At 42.1% G+C, this 20,242-nt stretch overlaps 1 protein-coding gene across 1 annotated transcript in view; it reads left to right on the top strand.

The window, feature by feature from the left end:
* dst (dystonin) overlaps nucleotides 1–20,242 on the top strand; it is a 158,832-nt gene that overhangs the window by 75,665 nt on the left and 62,925 nt on the right. Inside the window, 14 exon segments of the mRNA XM_061746058.1 lie at nucleotides 84–246; nucleotides 335–418; nucleotides 1,536–1,643; nucleotides 1,745–1,843; nucleotides 3,071–6,019; nucleotides 6,179–8,194; nucleotides 8,435–8,581; nucleotides 9,719–9,807; nucleotides 9,895–10,003; nucleotides 10,261–10,353; nucleotides 10,603–15,171; nucleotides 15,273–15,419; nucleotides 15,568–15,783; nucleotides 15,871–16,014. Coding sequence (XP_061602042.1) covers nucleotides 84–246; nucleotides 335–418; nucleotides 1,536–1,643; nucleotides 1,745–1,843; nucleotides 3,071–6,019; nucleotides 6,179–8,194; nucleotides 8,435–8,581; nucleotides 9,719–9,807; nucleotides 9,895–10,003; nucleotides 10,261–10,353; nucleotides 10,603–15,171; nucleotides 15,273–15,419; nucleotides 15,568–15,783; nucleotides 15,871–16,014 — 10,933 coding nt within the window.

The raw sequence follows: 20,242 nt of genomic DNA, 5'->3' as shown, positions 1-20,242 counted from the left end.
ATTTGTTGCAGCAGTGTGAAAAAAAACCAACATCCAATAGTAAGTTTATGTAGCGCTCATGGAGATGTCTCTAACAATTTCAGACTTCGGGACCTGGATGGCATCGGCAAATCCCTGAAACACTACAGAGACTCGTACAGTAGTCTTGATGAATGGGTTCAGGAACTGGAAGCAGCACAGCTAAAGGCCCAAGAAAATAAACCAGACGATAGCAAAGCACTCGCTGAGCTGTTAAACAAACAGAAGGTGCGACAAAACTGAGTTTCTTCACACTAAAGCAAACACTTGCAGGTAGAAATATGTGCTAAAAAACAAACAAACTGGGTTTTTTCAGGTTCTCGTCGCTGAAATTGAGCAGAAACAGGGCAGGATTGACGAGTGTCAGAAGTACTCGGAGCAGTATTCAGCTGCCATCAAGGTAATTTATTTTAACCCAATGTTTGAAGCTCATTTGAATTATTTCTTAGGTTATGCCAAACAGTCAGAGGTGGACAGAGTACTCGACCCCAGTACTTGAGTAAGAGTACAAATACTACTGGTCAAAATTTACTCCGTTACAAGTAAAAGTAGCTCAGCCAAAATATTACTCGAGTAAGAGTAGAAAAGTACTTGCTTTTAAAAGGTACTTAAGTATCCAAAAGTAAATGCTTTTAAATTTACTTTAAGTAAAAGTAAGAGTAAGAGTAAATTTCTTATTTTCCACATCAGTAAATTACTATATTTTTTCAAAATTAATTTAAGGATCTTTTAACTCTTGTTTCTTAGAATTTGATGTTGAATTGTTGAAAGCAGAGAGGTAGTTCTGCTTCGGCAGACACAATAAACATTTGAAAATAAATGTCTGTGGTTTGTCTGTTGCTCTCGTTTTTTACTCGGTCGAACTCAAACATTGAGTTAAGATACGGCTAAGGATTTTGTGAAAGTCCCTGCTCCGAGTCCGGCTCATTATCAGACTCAGACGACTCAGCGGATTGTCTTTCTTCTCCTGACAGGCGTAGCCATTGTTGCGGCTCTGTCTTGACTTGTTGCGGCTCTGTCTCATGGATCTATTATAAAACTCTGTCTTGACAAACGCAGGCTACTTTGGCGGTATCGTTTTGAGGAGGCTTGACGTATTTCCACTTTCCGTACATCCCAGTGGAGAGCGTGCACTGTGATAGGTCTCCTCCTTTGACAAAAACAGCTTGTGTCCAATAGGATTTTAGGGAAGAAGAAAAAAGAGCAGACCTGAAAGTAACGAGTACTTTTCAGCCTTCCTAGAAATTTACTCGAGTAAAAGTAAAAATATTTGTCTTGGAAATGTATTCAAGTAAGAGTAATAAGTACCAAAGAAATCTAATACTCAAGTAAAGTACAAATCCTCTGGATATGTACTTAAGTACAGTACTCAAGTAAATTTACTCCGTTACTGTCCACCACTGCAAACAGTACATGTGTTATTATTAAATTAAGTCATGTTATCCATCCATCATTATAATGGTCCAGTTTTTGTTTAAAACTAACCTCGAAACATGTTCCTTTTATATTCCTTTCAGGATTATGAGCTTCAGCTGATGACGTTCAGAGCGATGGTCGACTCCCAGCACAAATCTCCTCTGAAGAAACGGAAGATGCAAAGCTCTTCTGATGCCATTCAGCAGGAGGTGAAAAGACATTTGAACTTTGCTGACAGAAGAAGTTAGTCTTTTTTAAACAGCCTCTTCTCGGTGACATGTTTAATGATGCTTGGGCTATTTCCCTGCAGTTTATGGACCTCCGAACCCGCTACACTGCCCTTGTCACTCTTATGACACAGTATGTGAAGTTTGCCAGTGAAACACTGAGAAGGACGGAAGAAGAAGAGGTTTGCACTCTTTTACTATCAGGATATAAATGTTGTGGTATCTTCATGTCTTTCTACATTGACGGTGTCTTTTTGCAGCTTTTGGGGCTTGTTAGTCTCCTAAAGTTATGGTGAAAACCCTTTTCGACCTTCTGAGCGCGGTTTTTCATGCTTTATTATTATTTACTCCTGTTTTACTCTTTAGTCACCTTGACTTCTTGACTCATCCTTTTATCTTGAAGAGGATTTGCATCATTTTGCAAAACAAGCAAGGGAATTATGGAAAAGTGGTGCATGTGTGCATGTTCAGTCACTCCATGCTGGTGACGGGGATGTGCTGGGTGCAGAAAACTCATGCAGCCTTCTGGTTTTCTCCGCAAAGAAAAAAAGGAAAGCTCTCCCAGAGTTTATTTAATTTAAATTTTTTTTAAAGATTTTAAGTTCAAAATGACATTTAATTAATTTGAAATGATTTAAACATACAGATGTGGACACAATTGTTGGTTACTTTCCATTAAAAAGAGAAAAAACCCACAATAGTTCACTGAAATAACTTTGAACTGACAAATGTAATAATAAATTATCTCAATATATAAAAGTGAATAATGAAAAGCAGAGATTGCTTTTGAGTTGTGGCTCTTTGGTCCATGTTCAGTGGGGTGCACACCATCATACCAAACAGCAGACTGGTGACTTTTCAGTACATTATATCACATTTAGCAGACACTTTTTTCCAAAGCCACTTCAGAGGAATACATTTACTTTTCACCCTATAAATACACAGACTGACTGATAGCAAGATTAAACATTCTTGTAATGCTAGTTAAAGGAAACACTTTAACATCTCACTATTGTCAACTTATTTTCAATCATGTCCAGAGGGATCAACTAATTTAGCCAGTTTCATTCGTTTGAAATTTTAAATATCTTTTTTTGAGCCATAATTGAAAAGCAGTGTCTGATCTTCATTAGTCAATGGTTAGTATATTAATATTTATTATTACTTTTGTCATAATACAAGTTATTTCACTTGCAATTGTTGGGTTTTTCTTTCTTTAATGGAGAGGTTCCAACAAATTTGTTCATGTGTGTAATCTGATGTAATGATATTACATTCAGTATTACTCCTCTCCGTTGATGAAAAATGTGAAATTACAAACTCTTGGAGAGATTTTTTTCCCTCTAGGTCAATGCAATTGAGTTTACCATCCTAAATTAAATGGATGACTAATTTCTTTTGCTTTTTAGAACAGAAAGACTTTTGAAAGAGCAGAGAATGCAAAAAGGACAGAGAGCATGGAGCTGCAAAAAGCCACAGGAGAAGTAGAGGTTAGACAACTTAAGGAGCAGATCCAGGAACAGGAAGCGCTGCTCTCTGAAAGGCAAGCACAGGTGGAAAATCTAGAAGGACGAGTAGAAACACAAAAGAAGACTATTGAAGATCTAAAGTTTCAAAAGTCACAACTTGAGCATGATGTTAATCAGTATTGCACAAGATTAGAAATAGCGATTAAAGACAAAGCTGCAACTGAGCAGGAATTGAAGCACACAAAAGTTATGTTTGAGCAGTCAGAGGCAACATGGTCTCTGACTCAGAAGAAACTAGAAGAGTTCTTAAAGAAAGAGCGTGATGACCAGGATCTGAACTTGCACAGCCTTAAACTCCAGAGGAAAACTGATGGGGAAGTTGAACTTGCAGCCGAGGAGGAGGTGCATGTTCAAGTCCAGGCTAAAAGCAGTCATCTGGCCCGGCAGCCTGTGGGATCTGACAGCCAGTCAACTGTGGACTCTCAACTCGAGTCATCTGCAGTTAGAATGCAGGAAGTCCTGCAGCAGAAACTGGAGGAGCTGGTGGTGGTCCAGAACAAAGCAGAAATGGCAGAGGAGAAGGCTCAGAGTTACAAAAAGCTTTTGGATGACAGCAATAACAGGCTAAAGAAACTCCAGATGGACATGGAGACTGAACGGATCCAGGTAAGACAGAAATCTGATGAACTCCAGCAGGAGACACTAAACATGAAAAAGTCCATCAGTGACTTCCAAAAAGAAATCCGAGCTCTCCAAAGAGCAAAGTCCTCACTGGAGCAAAGTGCTTTTTTCCAGAGCACGGAAGTTGAAGGCCTCAAAGAGCAGCTGAAGATCACCCAAGGGGAGCTGCTGAAGAGAAGTTCCATCGAGCAGGAAAACAGCTATAAAATAGACAACTTAGAGGAGGAGGTGGATTCCAAGCAGGCAGTAATAGATCAGCTTAAGTTTAAGTGCAGTGAGCTGAAAAGGATAAATGCCGCATCTGACAATGGGATGAGAGCTCTTCAGATACAAATTGAGTCTCTGGAAAAGGAGAAATCACTTTCCGAACAGAAGACCAAGTCTTTAAAGAAAGAGATAGAGAATTGGAGACAACAGCTTCAAACATCTAATGAGGAAAACATTACAATGAAAAGATCTGAGCAGGTGCTGGCGCAAAAAGCTAAAAATCTCGAGGTAGATCTTGAAAAAAGTGAATCACATGTTTCTCAACTGGAGAGAAAAATAGACCAACTGAAACAGATCAATTTAGAGACGGAGCAGAATCTGAAGAATGCCAGAGCTAAACTCGACCAGGTGATGATGGAAATCGAGAGTAAGGACCAGCAAATTAAAATCTTCAAGTCTCAGGTTGATGGCACCAAATCACAGGTCAGAATTATAGAGGAGGAGCTAAACAAGAAATCCCAGACCACCCATGAACTTCAGATGAAGCTGCAAGATTACAGGGAAGATGCAAGGAAAATGGCTGACCTGCAGCAGAAAATTAAAATCCTCACTTCCAGTATTTTGAATTATGAGGAAGAAGTAACATCTCTCAAATCAGAACAGAAGTCACAGTTCACTGAGAAAAATTTAGAAAATCAAAAGATCCACATGCAAAAAGCAGAAATTGATGATTTGAATTCGATGCTAAAGGAAAAAAATGCAGAGCTACAAAAGGAATCTGAGGAGAGTCAGAAACTTCTGAGTGAGGTCAAAGTCTTAGAAGATGACCTTTTCAAACATCAGCTCAGCTCCGAGAAAATTACAGAAAACTTGAAGAAAGAAATATACACCCTTCAGATTGACAAGACAACAGCAGAGAGGAAAGTTGAGAGCTTGAATGTTAAACTTTCCGAGCTAAACTCTTCTCTCCAAGGATTGAAAGATGAATTGGCTCAAGAGACCAAAGAAAGACAATTCAAAGAATCCCAAGTCATGCAGATACAGAACGAGCTTCAGAAAACAAATATAACCATCAGGGAAATGACGTCCAGTTCGGACACATCTCGATCGAATCTACAACATGAGAATACAATCCTGAAGAGGGAGAGGTCTGAGGCACAGGAGAAGAACATCTCGCTGAGATCCGAGGTCTGGCTGCTGAACGATAAGCTGCAGCGTGCCCAAACGGATGCTGAGCAAAAGCAAAAAGAAAACTCTGCTCTTCAGATGAAGTCCCAGCAGATGGAAGGACAACTGGAGAAGTGCAAGAAGATGTTGGAGGAATTAAAGAGTAAATTTGACCTTCAGAAGGAGGGCTATGAAAGGCAGTTGTTGGTGATGCAGACTGAAATAGAGAAAAAACTTGTTTTGCTGCATGAGATCACAAAGGAAGGCGAGCAGACGCATTGTGCAGAGTTAGCTGAGATGCTTAACAAGTATTTTAAACAAGATGTGAAACTGACAAAAATCGTGCAGCCAACCACAGTGGAATCGCAGCATCACATGGGCCGAGAGCTGCAAATCAAAACAGAGAAGCTGCAGCAAGAACGGACAAAACTCAGTCAGGAGTTGACGAAGGCAAAGTCAGAAATTACCGGACTTCGGGAGGATAATTTCAAACTAACCTCAAAAGTCAGCGCTTTGCAAAACATTTGCAATGAACAAACAATCACGATAACGAAGTTTGAAAAGCTGCTGGCAGACAGCGAGCGCAAGCTGATACTGAAAGAGAATGATGCGAGAGCTAATCGGGAGCAAATAGAGGTTTACGTCAAAGAGGTGAGAAGTCTTCAGGAAACCCTTTCCACGGTCAAAGTGGAGGGGATGGAAACCAATCATCAGTCTGTGACAAACAGTACGGCTGACATGTTGAAGGCAAGCGTTCCTGTGGTGAAGAAAGTGGCACCCGTCAATAAAGCTGCAAAAGACATCATTGAAGACGAAAGTCTCAGAATGAAAGAGGTATGGAGGAAATTATTCTACCAAATATATATTTAAACTTAGATACAGGATATTTAAATGCTATAAAATCTTGTGTGAATGTTTATCTGAGCTTTTGCAGCTCAATAGTGCACATAAGTCGTCAGTAACTTAAAGGTTTTACCAATGTCACATTCACAGATGACAACCGTGGAAAGAGGAGCCGTCCTTGAAGAGATTAAAAAAGTCAAAGAAGATGCTTCCACTTATCAAACTCCCACTCTCCAATCCAAAGATGTGCAGAGTGTGACTTTCAAGAGCAACATTACATCTTATTCATCCATCTCCGCCACGTCACATGGATACACAGCTCTGCCTGGACTAACAAACCAGCAGCCAAACGAAAATAACGTCACCAAGACAACAATGTATCAAATCGGACAAATTCAAGACACTGTTGACAAATCAGAAAAAAACGCTGCATACCGTGATGGAAAACTAAGCGGTTCTACTTCCTTAAAACTCCCAGAACATAAAGGGAGTACAAACCTCCAGTACCTGATCAAATTCAAGCTTGTGGATGAGGAGGTTCTGCAAAAATTGGAGATGGGCCTCATCACGGTGGAGCAGGTGCAGGTGTCACTGGCTCAGTGCACTGACAAACCAACTGCCATCGCTGGAATATACGTGGACTCGAGCAAGAAAAAGATATCTTTCCTAGAAGCTGCAGAGAAGGGCTTCCTGGCAAAGACATATGCGCTTGAGTTTCTGGAGGCTCAGGCTGCAACGGGGAGTCTTGCGGATCTGGCCACAGGGCGGACCCAGCCAGTTGAAGAGGCTCTGCAGATGGGAATCATAGACGCGAGCCTGAGAGATAAACTGATGGAGGCTGAGAAGGCTGTCAGTGGCTACATCAGTAAGGGGAAGAAGCTGTCCGTGTTTCAGGCAATGGAGGAGAGGATTCTTGATAGATACAGAGGGAAGAAGATCCTTGAGGTCCAGGTTGCTACCGGGGGGGTAATTAACCCAGAGACCGGTGTCAGAGTGCCGGCTTGTATCGCTGTAGACCAGGGTCTTTTGAGCAAAGAGATCCTACAGATTCTGAATGATCCTCGGAACAACCCCAAAGGTTTCCACAACCCTGACACCGGACAGAAAGCATATTACTCCGAAATACTCAAGGCGTGCTTGTATGATGTGGACGGTGGCGTGTTTCTCTTCCCGTTCGGTGAGAGACACTTGACAAGCACGTCTCTCACGAGTCCTCATAAGGTGTCAGTCATCGACAGCAGTTGTGGGTCTGAAATGTCAACTTACGAAGCCTTCAGGGGGAAACACATTGACAAGAGGACATATCTGTATTTGTCTAAGCAGGAAAGTGAATGGCAGGAAACATCCATAGTGGACTCCAGCGGAAGTGCACGTCACATCATCACTGATGCCAGAAGTGGCCGGCAGCTCTGTCTCGAGTCCGCTCTCAGTCAGAGGTTTCTCGAAGCATCTGAGCTTGAAAACTACCGCAGCGGCCTGCTGAGCATCTATGAGATTGTGGACATCATTCTTTCAAGAATGGTGGTTGTGGAGGATGCTAACAGCCCTGTTGCCGGTCTCTGGGACATCCTCCAGAAGAAGAGGCTCTCAGTTCTGCAGGGCTTCCAGCAGGGCTTCACTGACAGAGCCACGGCCTTGCAACTGTTGGAGTCCCAGGCCTGCACCGGAGGAATCTGTGACCCGTCGTCTGGGGAGAGAGTTACCCTCTCTGAGGCTCTGCAACGAGGGCTTGTTGACGAGGCGCTGAATCAGCAGCTCCAGATGTTTGAGCAGGCGTTCAATGGCATTATTAACCCAAAAACAGGGAAGACTTTGTCACTTTCTCAAGCTGCTCAGGAGAATCTCTTCCCGAAGGATGCTGCATTTCGCTGTATTGAATTCCAGGTCCATACCGGAGGCTTGATCGGTCCCTACACGCACGACAGAGTCTCAGTTGAAGAAGTCCCTCAGAGCGGCCTTGTTGACAAAGCCACTGCTGCTGCACTCAAAGATGGGGGGCTCCACACCAGAAGCCTCACCTGCCCCAAAACCAAGAGAAAAATCACGTTCAAAGAGGCGCTCGAAAGAAGCGTGTTCGACTGCCACACTGGATTAAGGTTACTGGAGGCCACAAAAGTTCCCGGCTATGGAGCCAAAACCACATTTCATTATATTTGGGCATATAAATAAACATGTAAAATATATGGTTACCCTTCCTCGTATGATATTTGCTTGATTTCACGGCTCAATGTTATTTTTTGTTTCAATTACACATTTTAATGCTGTAAGTGATGTAAACAGGAATTCCTTCTGGTATTTTTTTTTTTATCTTGCTTATGAATAATGTGCATTAACATTGCCCCTCCCCTAGTCTTTTTGCAACAAAGTTAACAGTTTTGTTAAAATACATGCCTGTTTTAATTCTAGAGATCTGTTGATGAGGAGAAGAGAGAGCATGGGGATAAAGTTAGCAAACTATTGCACTGGATGTCCGATGTGAAACGGAGCGTGGGCAATGATGGGAATGATCTGAAAGATAGTAATGCCAACACAGATGCTTCAAATAAGTCCCAGGTAACTACTGTGTGTTTATTTGCTCTGCCCTTTATTTTGAAGATGCTTCAGCTGCTCATTTGTATTTGAAATCATTCTGGCACCTCAGTATGATGTATAATAAAAAACACATTATATGCTTTCTGATTCATTTGACCCACAAATGTTTTACTCCAGTTAGCAGTTATTTTAATATTTTGTGTTATACTTCAATAATAACAATAATGTCCTTAAGTCGCACAAGCACTCATGTTTCACAGCTGCATCAGTCCCACAACTTGTTGAAATATTAAAATATATTTCAGATTTTTTCCCTATCTAAGGAAATATGATGGAAAAATGAATAAAAATTAGAACTGAAACTTGCACATCTTAAAAGTTTTGACTGTTTCACAATGAGTAACTATAGTTGAATAAAGCGTAGAAGTTTTTTGAAGATCACAGGGACTCAAAGTTCAATCCAACCAATTTATGAAAATTAAAAATAGACAGCAAGAGAGACATAAATGTTTCAAAGCACTGAAAATTTTCAATAAACTTGACATGGTGCTACTTATGTGGTGATTTGTGTACGGATCTGTGTGTGTAAACATACTACAGAGTATGCAGGAAATGTCACAAATAATTTTTATAAAGTGTACACGTGTAGTAATACTAAGCATCTACATTGTAACAATAGCGTATTTCTATCCCCCCTTTTGTAAAATGATAACATTACCTCTGTCTTTCTGACCACATGGACAGTGTCTCTGATAATCTGTCCATCCATGGAAAGAGAATTTTAGAGTTATGCTCTCAAATATAACACAAGCCACAGTAAAAGGCTCACAAGAAACCTGAATATTGAATAAAATCTTCTGACAGTTCATGAAGCAAAGTTTTTATGTGTTGCACAGGATTTTGAATGAACTGTTCTGCATTAGTTTGTGCAAGGTTACACATTTGATCACATCCTTGATGTTTTCTGTATATTCTTATTCATCAAATGACACATTTCATTTTAAAAAGTTAATTTCATAAAAAAAAAGAATAATAATAATACTTCTGTGTGCATATGCATTTGTGAGCTTCATGTCCCTTTTAACTATATTTGAATCCAAAGAGCGGAGACATTTTACTTAATACAAACTATTAACATGTAATCATCTCCTGTTGTAGATGTCCGTTGAGGAGCTGGTCACTAAAAAGGAGCAAATTGCAGAAGCACTCAAGGCCACACAAATGATGCTCAATAAACACAGCGACAAGTATGTGCCTTTACTTTAAACTAATCTCCAGAAAATTTTGTTGGCTATTCATGTTCAGAGATGTATTCCTTGTTTTATGTCTCCCAGGATGACAGAAGAGGAAAAAGAGGAAATCCAGGAGCAGCTGAAGGCTCTAAATCAGGCGTACAACGAAGTGTCCCAGCTGTGCTCAGAACAGACAACCTCTGCAGACGAGGTTGGACTCCAGGCGCCGTGTTTGACTCAGCGTATTGCATCCATGTCTTATAATGTGTTAAAAAGTGTCACATGACGTTCAATTGCATGACTAACCACCGTCCTCTTTTCCCAAGTGCAATGTGAGCAGTTTTTTCTTGCATCGCTCACTTTGCTCTCTTTGATCAGATCGGTATTGACAGACAATGAGATGTGTTTGGTTGAAACTCAGAGACCCCGAGTATGCTGTAAACATGCTTAACTGTGCCACTTCACCAGTATCCATGTAGTGGAGCTCTCATGCAGTTCAGCAAGACAACAGACCTAATGTGCGAGTTTACAGTGTGCAATGTGACTAACGACACTCTTCCTGTAAGACCTTGGACGCTGCATTTTCCAGATGCATGATAGCTTTAAGTGTGTTGTTTGTCCATCTCCTGTTGCAACCCTGTTGCAGACTTGCTCTTCAGCGCACAATGTTCTAACATGCCCATGCTTGTGTAGTGGTGAGTATGGATTTTGTCTTGCATTTGACTATTTTATTTGCAAATTGAACACAGAGTATACATCTTTTGATGCAAAAGCTGTTTAAGTAAACGATACGCTTTCATTTTTCTGCAGGATTTCAAAACCAATGACTGTACTGGAACTGGAACCACGAGTGGCCTCATTGATCAGGCGACTCGGGTCACTCTCCCAGACTCCCTCATGACCTCCGACTTCTCTCAGTCTGAGCCCCAGATCCAGCTGAACTGGACTGATGACGCTCAAAGTCACAAGCAAAGTCCGACGTACAAATCCACACTGAAGCACAAGTTCATACACGGCTCACATGTCTCCTCTGTGTCCCTGTCCGACTTAGCAGCAGCTAGACGAGGGTCCATGTGTGACGATCTAGTCCTCAAGGTGATAGACATTGATGAAGTCAGTGATGGGATGAATGTGTGCTACACAGGGGATGTTCTGGCCCTGGAGAAGGCATTTGAAAGTGGTTTAATTCCTGCTTCTGTCTATGTAAAGATTCTTCAGGGGCAAAAGTCCTGCCAGGACGTCTTAGAGCCTGAGGAAAAGGTTGAACCATATCAGGTTAGCAGACTGATATTAAAGTGCCTGAGCAGAAATACTTCACAGACATCAGGGAGGAATATTAACACCTTGAAGTCTGTGTGTGGCGGTTTAAGTGATCAGGGAACCACCACAAGGTTGTTAGATGGGAAAATGAGTGATAACAAAGATGAAAATGTAGCCGAGGCATCAGAAGGTGCTGGAGATACCGATGGGCTGAGGGTGGACGCAGCCGTTCAGTGTGACTTGATGAGCTCCAGCAGTACTCTTGTTGTGCTGGGACATCAGAAACAGTTTATAGGGGTTGTGCTGCCTCAAACTGGGGAAACCGTGTCTACCTCACTCCTGTATCATGAACAGATCACCACAAGTGGGTTTACCAGCAGATTGTTGTGCGATCGGAGAAAAATAGCAGCTTTTTATATTCCAGAAGACTCAACGGTAATAGATATCAATTCTGCTGTTCAAAGGGGTTTAATTGACACTTACACAGCAGAGATTGTGAAATCTGTAGAGATACCAGATGTGTTTCCTGATGTTGATCACCTCAGTCAAACGTTTTCATCTTGGCTTACGCATAAAAAACTTAAAATTGATGGATGGCATCACTCTGAAGGTGGTTCCGAAATAAATATCCCGACACCCACAGAGGCAGAGCTGTTGTTCATGTCATACTTAATGATTAACAGTTACATTGACCCTGAATCAGCTCAGAGGGTTTTGATACTCGACAGTCAATTGGCCGAAATAACGAAGGCTTTTCTTGAACACCCAACATTTGCTCAAAATTTCCCCTACTTCCCTTTCAATGCCAGCCATCATCCAGAACCGGCTGATGTTGAGGCGTCGCTGCATATCAGTGAGGGAACAGAGCAGTCAGTGGTTTATGCACAGCACTCTTTTGATCCTCATAATTACGTTTCCAAGATAAACGGGGGAATCAGCTTTGTAGAAAACACTCAACATTCATTTGAGGCTTGTAGTGCTAACTCCACCGGTAATCTAGGAGGAATATTTACTGAAAAGTCTGTCCTGAAGGATGAGGCTTTAACACAAAACCCCGCCAGCGAGCGTTTAGTTAATAATTCTGCAGATTTGTATGCAACAGTACAAGATGTTGTAAAAGATGAAACCATATTTGAAAGCAGAGAAAACTGGACAAAGTCTGAGGATCCTGAAGAGAGAATGTATGCACGTACTTTACAACTCGAGGCCGGAGATGCTGTAAATGAAGGCCTTGATAGTCCATCTTCTCTGGAAATATTGGCTCCTCCCACATTGTGCTCTGTTAAAAACAGAAACTCACCATCAACTATGATCGATTCTGAATCCTCAGTGAATCCTTGCCATCAGATAATACCACACATCTCAGAGTTGCAGTGCAGGGAATCAAAAAGCATTGATCCTAATCAGGCTGACTTCTTATGCGGTACTGATGTGAAGGAGCAGGACTGTGAATGTGAAAGGGAACAACCTTCTCAAGTTCTTGACACCCAAAGGGAGGAGGGGAACATCTTAGATGTTGCCTCTGGGAGACTTTATGACCTGAAGGGAGCTCTTAATGAGGGAGAAGTTGATGAGCAGACAGGACTGAAGCCACTCGACCCACATTCAGATGAAAGCGCGTGCATTTTAGAGGACAATGAAGTAACAGTGTGGGGTGTAAAACAGGCCAACACATCCGCAACCGAAGAGCAGACCTTCTTGATGTCTGATTGGAGTGTTAGTGACAGTGTTAATGAGCCGTTGCAATTTCAACTAGTTCAACTTGATGACATAGATCCCGAAACCGGTCCCTGTTCAGACGACAGCAGCATTTACTACTCCTGTGATGATCACAGTGTGAGCTTAAACAATACATATGCAGCTAAAAACACAATGCAGCCGACTGAGAGCAGGGCTGCTGTCATGTTTGACTTAAACAATGAGAAGGCTAATAACAGAGAGGAGGAGATTGCAGAAAAACAAGAAAACGCTGAAATGATGAGTAACTATGAGCACAACTCTTTTAAGTCAGATTGTGGTGCGGATGGTGTGATAACCTCAAACTCCTCAGGATCTCACGTCACAGCAGAGTGTGTTTCTCACTATGAGGAATTGCCTTTATCGGCTAAAGACAGTGACTCACACGTCTTTGTTAATACACAGCCGGCTGGTGGAGCTGATACAAACAGCATTGTAACAGAAAACTCTGCTCCAGCAACACAGTCGGGTTCATCTAATCAAAGTGACAGAAGCTCCAGCATCAATACAATCTCAGAAAACCAGGATCAATGTGTCACTTCAACTTTTCAGTCTCATAACTCAAACAGCCATCCTGCTGATATTATTTTCAGCTCTGGATGTGAAATCCAAGATGGAGACAATGCAGTTAATAACAGTGAACTAAGTGCATCCTTATCCGTACACAATGACGATGATATGATTAAAATGGAAAATGACATGAGTGTTGCTCCCTCACCTTTCGACAGTGAGCCAGCTCAGATTGGACATGACTCATCACCCAGGGACTCGGCTGAAAGTGCAGTCATCTCAGTTTCCAGGAGTAATGGCAACTATGACATAAACTATGTGGAGGAAGGGGGTGGAAAAGCATTGTCCCAGGAAGCAGTGCTTTGTTTAGAAGGTGATATCAGTGCTGAGTTTAAACCTGACTGCTCTGAAAGTGCTCAAATCCAGAGCATGGCTGTTTGTGAAACACCTGCACAACAGCAGGACATATCAGTGCTGAGTAATGGCAATGGTGACATAAACTATGTGGAGGAAGGGGACGGAAATGCATCATCGCAGCAAGCAGTGCTTTGTTTAGAAGGTGATATGAGTGCCGAGTCTAAACCTGACTGCTCTCAAAGTGCTCAAATCCGGAGCACGGCTGTTTGTGAAAGACCTGCACAACAGCAGGACATATCAGTGCTGAGTAATGGCAACTGTGACATGAAATATGTGGAGGAAGGGGACGGATATGCATCGTCCCAGGAAGCAGGGCTTTGTTTAGAAGGTGATATCAGTGCCGGGTCGAAACCTGACTGTTCCCAAAATGCTGAAATGTGGGGCACGGCTGTTTGTGAAAGACCTGCGCAACAGCAGGGCGACCCATCTCAGTTACCTGCTGTTTCCAGTGAAATGTCTACAACAAATACTGTTGATCAGAGTACCTTTGCTATTGAAGATCAGTCTGTGACAAATGAGGATGTTGTGGTGTTGAACAAGAGTGATGCAGATGATGCAGAGTTGTATAAAGTTTCCCCAGAGAGGCAACACAATGACATTTTGCAAAGCACCGATGGTACTGAGCAGACCTCTGTATCATGTCAGCAAATAGACTGCATTAGTGACATTGTGTCGCACTCAAATCTACCCTTGGTATCATCCGACATGAACCTGGAAGAACCTAAATCTGAAGTGGGTGAAAAACTGGGATTATATAATCAATCAGAGGAAGAGGCATTAGATGAATTTGTTTCTGAGGATCCCCGTGTGGTTACTGATTTCCTGTCAGGCATATGCAACACATCTGCTGTTAGCTCTTCAGCACCATCTGTGTCTCCAGATGTTGTGGAAACTGTTGTAAATGATCCAGAGGAAACAGCCATGATGAATGTTAATGGCAGTGATTTGATAGAGACAAAAACTCAAGGCAAGGACAACCCTAATCTGGAGCCTCAAGATAAAGGCGGTTTTCAGGAGAGTAACACAACCGTAGAAGCCGGGGAGAGCGGCCCCTCGGGTCCTCTCGCAGATGAGCCAAATCAAAACACTGTCACTTCAAACAGCCAAGACACAGAAAACGCTCAACTGATACCTCGGGAGGAAAATGACCTCGAAAACACAGAACAGTCCGATACTCCAAATATCCAGCTGCAGCTCATGCAGCTTTTTAAGACCGTTTCCTCGGGCCAAGACTTTTCAGTGCTTCGGGAAATGGTGGACACTCTGACCGGTGCTCTGGGGGGGGACGCCCACGAGGACCGGCGGCACACGCTGGAGAGCATCAAGGAGGAGAGCTCGGAGGGAGAGGACGAGGAGTCGGCAAAAGATGACCCGGCTCTCCGTCACACCCCTGCAGCAGCTCGCCGACTGGCTGCTCAGCAGTCTGACGGCTTGCAGGCCTGTAAAATTGAGAAGGTCAGAAAATGATTTTATTTTAGTTTATTTTATACTTTTGTAGTAGTTTTGAGCCACCCCCCCTTACTAATGAAACATATGTTCCATATTTTTCCCTGCAGATGTTTTCCATCCAGGATTACTTGGAGTGTGTTGGGAGGCTGCAGGATCATGCCGATGCTTTGGAAGATATAAGAAAAGACCTTTCAGTGCATGAAACCACGGGTAGCAACATGGAAGAACTGCAGATCCAAATAGAGGAATGTCAGGTTGGACACCACAAACTGAAGTCTGTTTGAAAGTTGTGGCAGAATCACATTATGATTAATGCTCTCGCTTTTTTATGGTGCTTCTCATGTTCTTTGATTATGTATTCACACATTCATTTGTTTTTTAACACATGTCTCTTTTATACAGTCTTTAGAGTCTGAACTTTCCAGATTGGGTGGTGTTCTGACAGCAGATACTGAGAAAGCCAAACAACTCTTAAAGTCTGTCGATGAAAACATTCCTGTACAAATCCACCAAGATCTGGCCTCAACATGTCTGCAGCTGGAGCCAAATTTTACTGCCGTTTCCCAGATGTGTGAGGGAAAGAGAAACTCCTTGATTGAAGCAATGGAAGCAGGAAAGGTCTGTGTTCAGAGTGTGGATGGCGTGCTAAAAATGCAGTGATGTAACGGCTCCTTCGAGCTTTAACTGTGACCGCCATGATTTCAGGCACACTTGGAAACGACATACCAGAAACATCTCAATGATCTTGATGAACTAGCAGGCCTCGTTCAAATCACCTCCGAGGTCTGGGATGTGGATTTCAACGCGTGTGATGCGGACACATTGAAAAGTTTAAGTCAGCAGAACAAGGTATATTTTAAAAAGTGACACAGATGCAGTAACTAAGTAACTAATAAAATACAAAGATATTATTTTTCAGAGGTACAGGGATGAGCAAAATGCTTGGGTGCAATGATACAGTGTTTATTTTTTATTTATCTATTTTTAGGGCCCGAGCACTTGCAGTGCGAAGGCCCTATTGTATTTGCAGGAATTTTTAGGGCCCGAGCACCTTCAGTGCGAAGGCCCTATTGTATCTGTAGGAATTCTTCGCGTTATTATTATTATTATTATTATTATTTTTCTGACGAAAGGAGGGCCTTTTTGCCCCCCTAAACGTGCCCAAAAAGTCACCAAATTTTGCACGCAAACCAGGCCTGGCGAAAAATTTGATATTTTATGGTTTGCATTAATGGGCGTGGCAAAATGGCTCAACAGCGCCCCCCGGAAAACTTTGTGCCTCAAGCCCCACGATACGGTTTGACGTACATGCACGAAAATCGGTACACACCTGTATCATGTCGCAACTTAAAGAAAAGTCTCTTGGAGTCATGCCCAAAACCGAACAGGATGTCGGCAATTTTGAATTAATCGTGTCATTTTGGCGAAATTCATGCCATTCCTTCGGCAGTTAATACGGCCCGAACCGTAACGAGCACCCAGGTGTGTTATACATCAAAATATGCGTCTCCATCCTCCGACACCACGCATTACTTTTCTCTTTCAAAAGCGTTACCGTGGCGACGCTAGACGCCAAAAAGCGCGCCCACCCTTCATCTGATTGGTTCAGGCAGAAAAAACTTTGTGCCTCAAGCCCCACAATGCGGTGTGACGTACATGAACGAAAATTGGTACACTTCTTTATCATGTCGCAACTTAAAGAAAAGTCTCTTGGTGCCATGGCCAAAACCGAACAGGAAGTCGGCCATTTTGAACATTCTGAATTAATCACGTAATTTTGGAGCAATACATGCCATTCCTTCGAGAATTAATACGGCCCGAACCGTAACGTGCACCCAGGTGTGTTATACATCAAAATGTGCGTCTCCATCCTGCGACCACACGCATTACTTTTCTCTTTCAAAAGTGTTACCGTGGCGACGCTAGACGCCAACAAGCGCACCCCCCCTTCATCTGATTGGTCCATATTTGATAGTTCCCAAAAAGGCACCAAATTTGGCACGCAAGCCAGGCCTGGCGATAAATTTGATATTTCATGGTTTGCATTAATGGGCGTGGCAAAATGGCTCAACAGCGCCCCCCGGAAAACTTTGTCCCTCAAGCCCCACAATACGGTTTGATGTACATGCACGAAAATCGGTACACACCTGTATCATGGCGCAACTTAAACAAAAGTCTCTTGGAGCCATGGCCGAAGCCGAACAGGAAGTCGGCCATTTTGAAATCTGATTGGTCCATATTTAATAGTTCTCCAAAAGTCACCAAATTTTGCATGCAAGACTGACTTGGCGATAAATGTGATATTTCATGGTTTGCATTAATGGGCGTGGCCTAACGGCTCAACAGCGCCCCCTAGAATACTTTTCTCTGCCATAACTTTTGAATGGTTTGACATAGGAAGTTGTGGGTGGTGTCATGGGACTCTGTAATGAGTCCTTAAGCTTCGTTGGCCTTAATTAGCCCCGCCCCTTCTTCTGATTGGTTGTCCCGATTTTCTGCTATAACTTTGGAATGGTTTTACATAGAGAGTCGTGGGTGGTGTCATCAGATTCTTTATGGAGTCCTTGACCTTCATTGGCCTGAATTAGCCCCGCCCCTTCTTCTGATTGGTTGTCCCTTTTTTCTGCTATAACTTTTCAATGGTTTGACATAGGAAGTCGTGGGTGGTGTCATTTCTGATACTTATGGGGGGCGGTGGCCGTGAGTGCGAGGGCCCGTTCATTGCTGCTTGCAGCTTTAATTATTATTATTATTATTTTCCTGACAAAAGGAAGGCCTTTTTGCCCCCCTAAACGTGCCCAAAAAGTCACCAAATTTTGCACCCAAGTCAGGCCTTGCGAAAAATTTGATATTTAATGGTTTGCATTAATGGGCGTGGTAAAATGGCTCAACAGCGCCCCCTTGAAAACTTTGTGCCTCAAGCCCCACGATACGGTTTGACGTACTTGCACGAAAATCGGTACACACCTGTATCATGGGGCAACTAAAAGAAAAGTCTCTTGGCGTCATGCCCGAAACCGAACAGGAAGTCGGCCATTTTGAATTAATCGTGTCACTTTGGCGCAATTTATGCCATTCCTTCGGCAGTTAATTAGGCCCGAACCGTAACGTGCACCCAGGTGTGTTATACATCAAAATGTGCGTCTCCCTCCTGCGACCACAAGCATTACTTTTCTCTTTCAAAAGCATTACCGTGGCGACGCTAGACGCCAAAAAGCGCACCCACCCTTCATCTGATTGGTTCAGACAGAATTAATCGTGTCACTTTGGCGCAATTTATGCCATTCCTTCGGCAGTTAATTCAGCCCGAACCGTAACGTGCACCCAGGTGTGTTATACATCAAAATGTGCGTCTCCCTCCTGCGACCACAAGCATTACTTTTCTCTTTCAAAAGCATTACCGTGGCGACACTAGACGCCAAAAAGCGCACCCACCCTTCATCTGATTGGTTCAGACAGAATTAATCGTGTCACTTTGGCGCAATTTATGCCATTCCTTCGGCAGTTAATTCAGCCCGAACCGTAACGTGCACTCAGGTGTGTTATACATCAAAATGTACGTCTCCATCCTGCGACTACACGCATTACTTTTCTCTTTCAAAAGTGTTACCGTGGCGACGCTAGACGCCAACAAGCGCATCCCCCCTTCATCTGATTGGTCCATATTTGATAGTTCCCCAAAAGGCACCAAAAAAAAAAAATATGAATTGACGATTAACAGGTTTCCTACGTCACTTTTTGTAAAGACTCATATCCGGCACTTTTTAATCCTCATATTGTACATTTCTGTTTATACATTTTACATTTTACTTTATTCTATCTCTTATTTTATCTCCATATATTTGTTTGCTTTTATATTTTTTTTTATTTTTACTGTATTGCACCAATCACCACAACAAATTCCTTGTGTGTGTTAACAAACTTGGCAATAAACCCCCTTTCTGATTCTGATTCTGATTACATAGACACTAAAAGGCCTCCAGGTTTTTGTAGATGCCACAGCTCTTTAGACCCTAATGCTTTCGCTTTCCAAAGTGACATTTCCTTGGGAAAAACCCAGGGAAAGATCTGCATGATTAAAAAAAAAAAAATCATATATTTGTTAAAAACATGATTGCAAATATACATATTAAACATAAACAGTCAAATTAATTAATGATATTATTATTATTATTAATATTATTCATTATTATAATATTAATAATCCATGGAGGGCCGCTGTCCCTGCATGTTTTAGTTGTCTCCCTCTTCAACACCTGAGTTGGAAGGTAAGGTAACTTTATTGACCAGCAACTTTACACATACATGATTTACTGTCTTAACCCCTTGAATACTGAATGAAATATGATAGTTATATTATTTTAGACCTTTTAATCTTGTTTTTAACAAAATGTAATGTTTATTTTAATTATTTCAAAACAGAGAACTCGTAACCTTTTTTTTTTTTTAAATAAAGACAAAAAAAAAATGAATGCCATACCTATTTTAAGTTTTAAAGTCTTTTTAATCCTGTTTTTAAATACAATAAATCTAAGGCTTGAATTTTAGACGAATGGGATTAAGGTTAGGGTTAGGAAAAGCAACCTGTCCCCCATAGACAGGAGGTGTCCGGTCTGTCCGGGCAGCTCCCAATGACGCTTGTTCACTCATTCATCACCATTAGGATTTTTTTATATAATGAAAAAATAATTAGGAAAAGTGATTAATAATCAATAAAATAAATGTGTGCCTCGACGCAATGTTTAAACTCTTTTAAGAGTCTTCTTCAGGCAAAGGCACAAAGAATAAAAAAAAAAAATAAGTGTGCCAATAAACAGAAGAAAATTAAATAACTTTGTTTTTATTTTCTCATTTTCGAATAAACAAATAAAGTAGTGTGCCAATAAACGACATTTCAACCCGCTCTGGCTCTTCTTCAGGCCTGGCACACAATACAACTAAGCTCAGTTTGCTTTATACAGTGTCAGGGGAGAGAGATGCTTCCTCACCAGCAACAACAGAAGAATGAGCGCTCATGCTCGCTCTGCGTTTTATATGCTCCTGCTGGCCCCGCCCCCTTCTGGCCCCGCCCCCTTTA

Source organism: Cololabis saira, chromosome 17, assembly GCF_033807715.1.
Source record: "Cololabis saira isolate AMF1-May2022 chromosome 17, fColSai1.1, whole genome shotgun sequence".
Taxonomy (NCBI): Eukaryota; Metazoa; Chordata; class Actinopteri; order Beloniformes; family Belonidae; genus Cololabis; species Cololabis saira.
The sequence above is the reverse complement of the archived record's forward strand: the minus strand, read 5'-3'. Positions and strand labels throughout refer to the sequence as shown.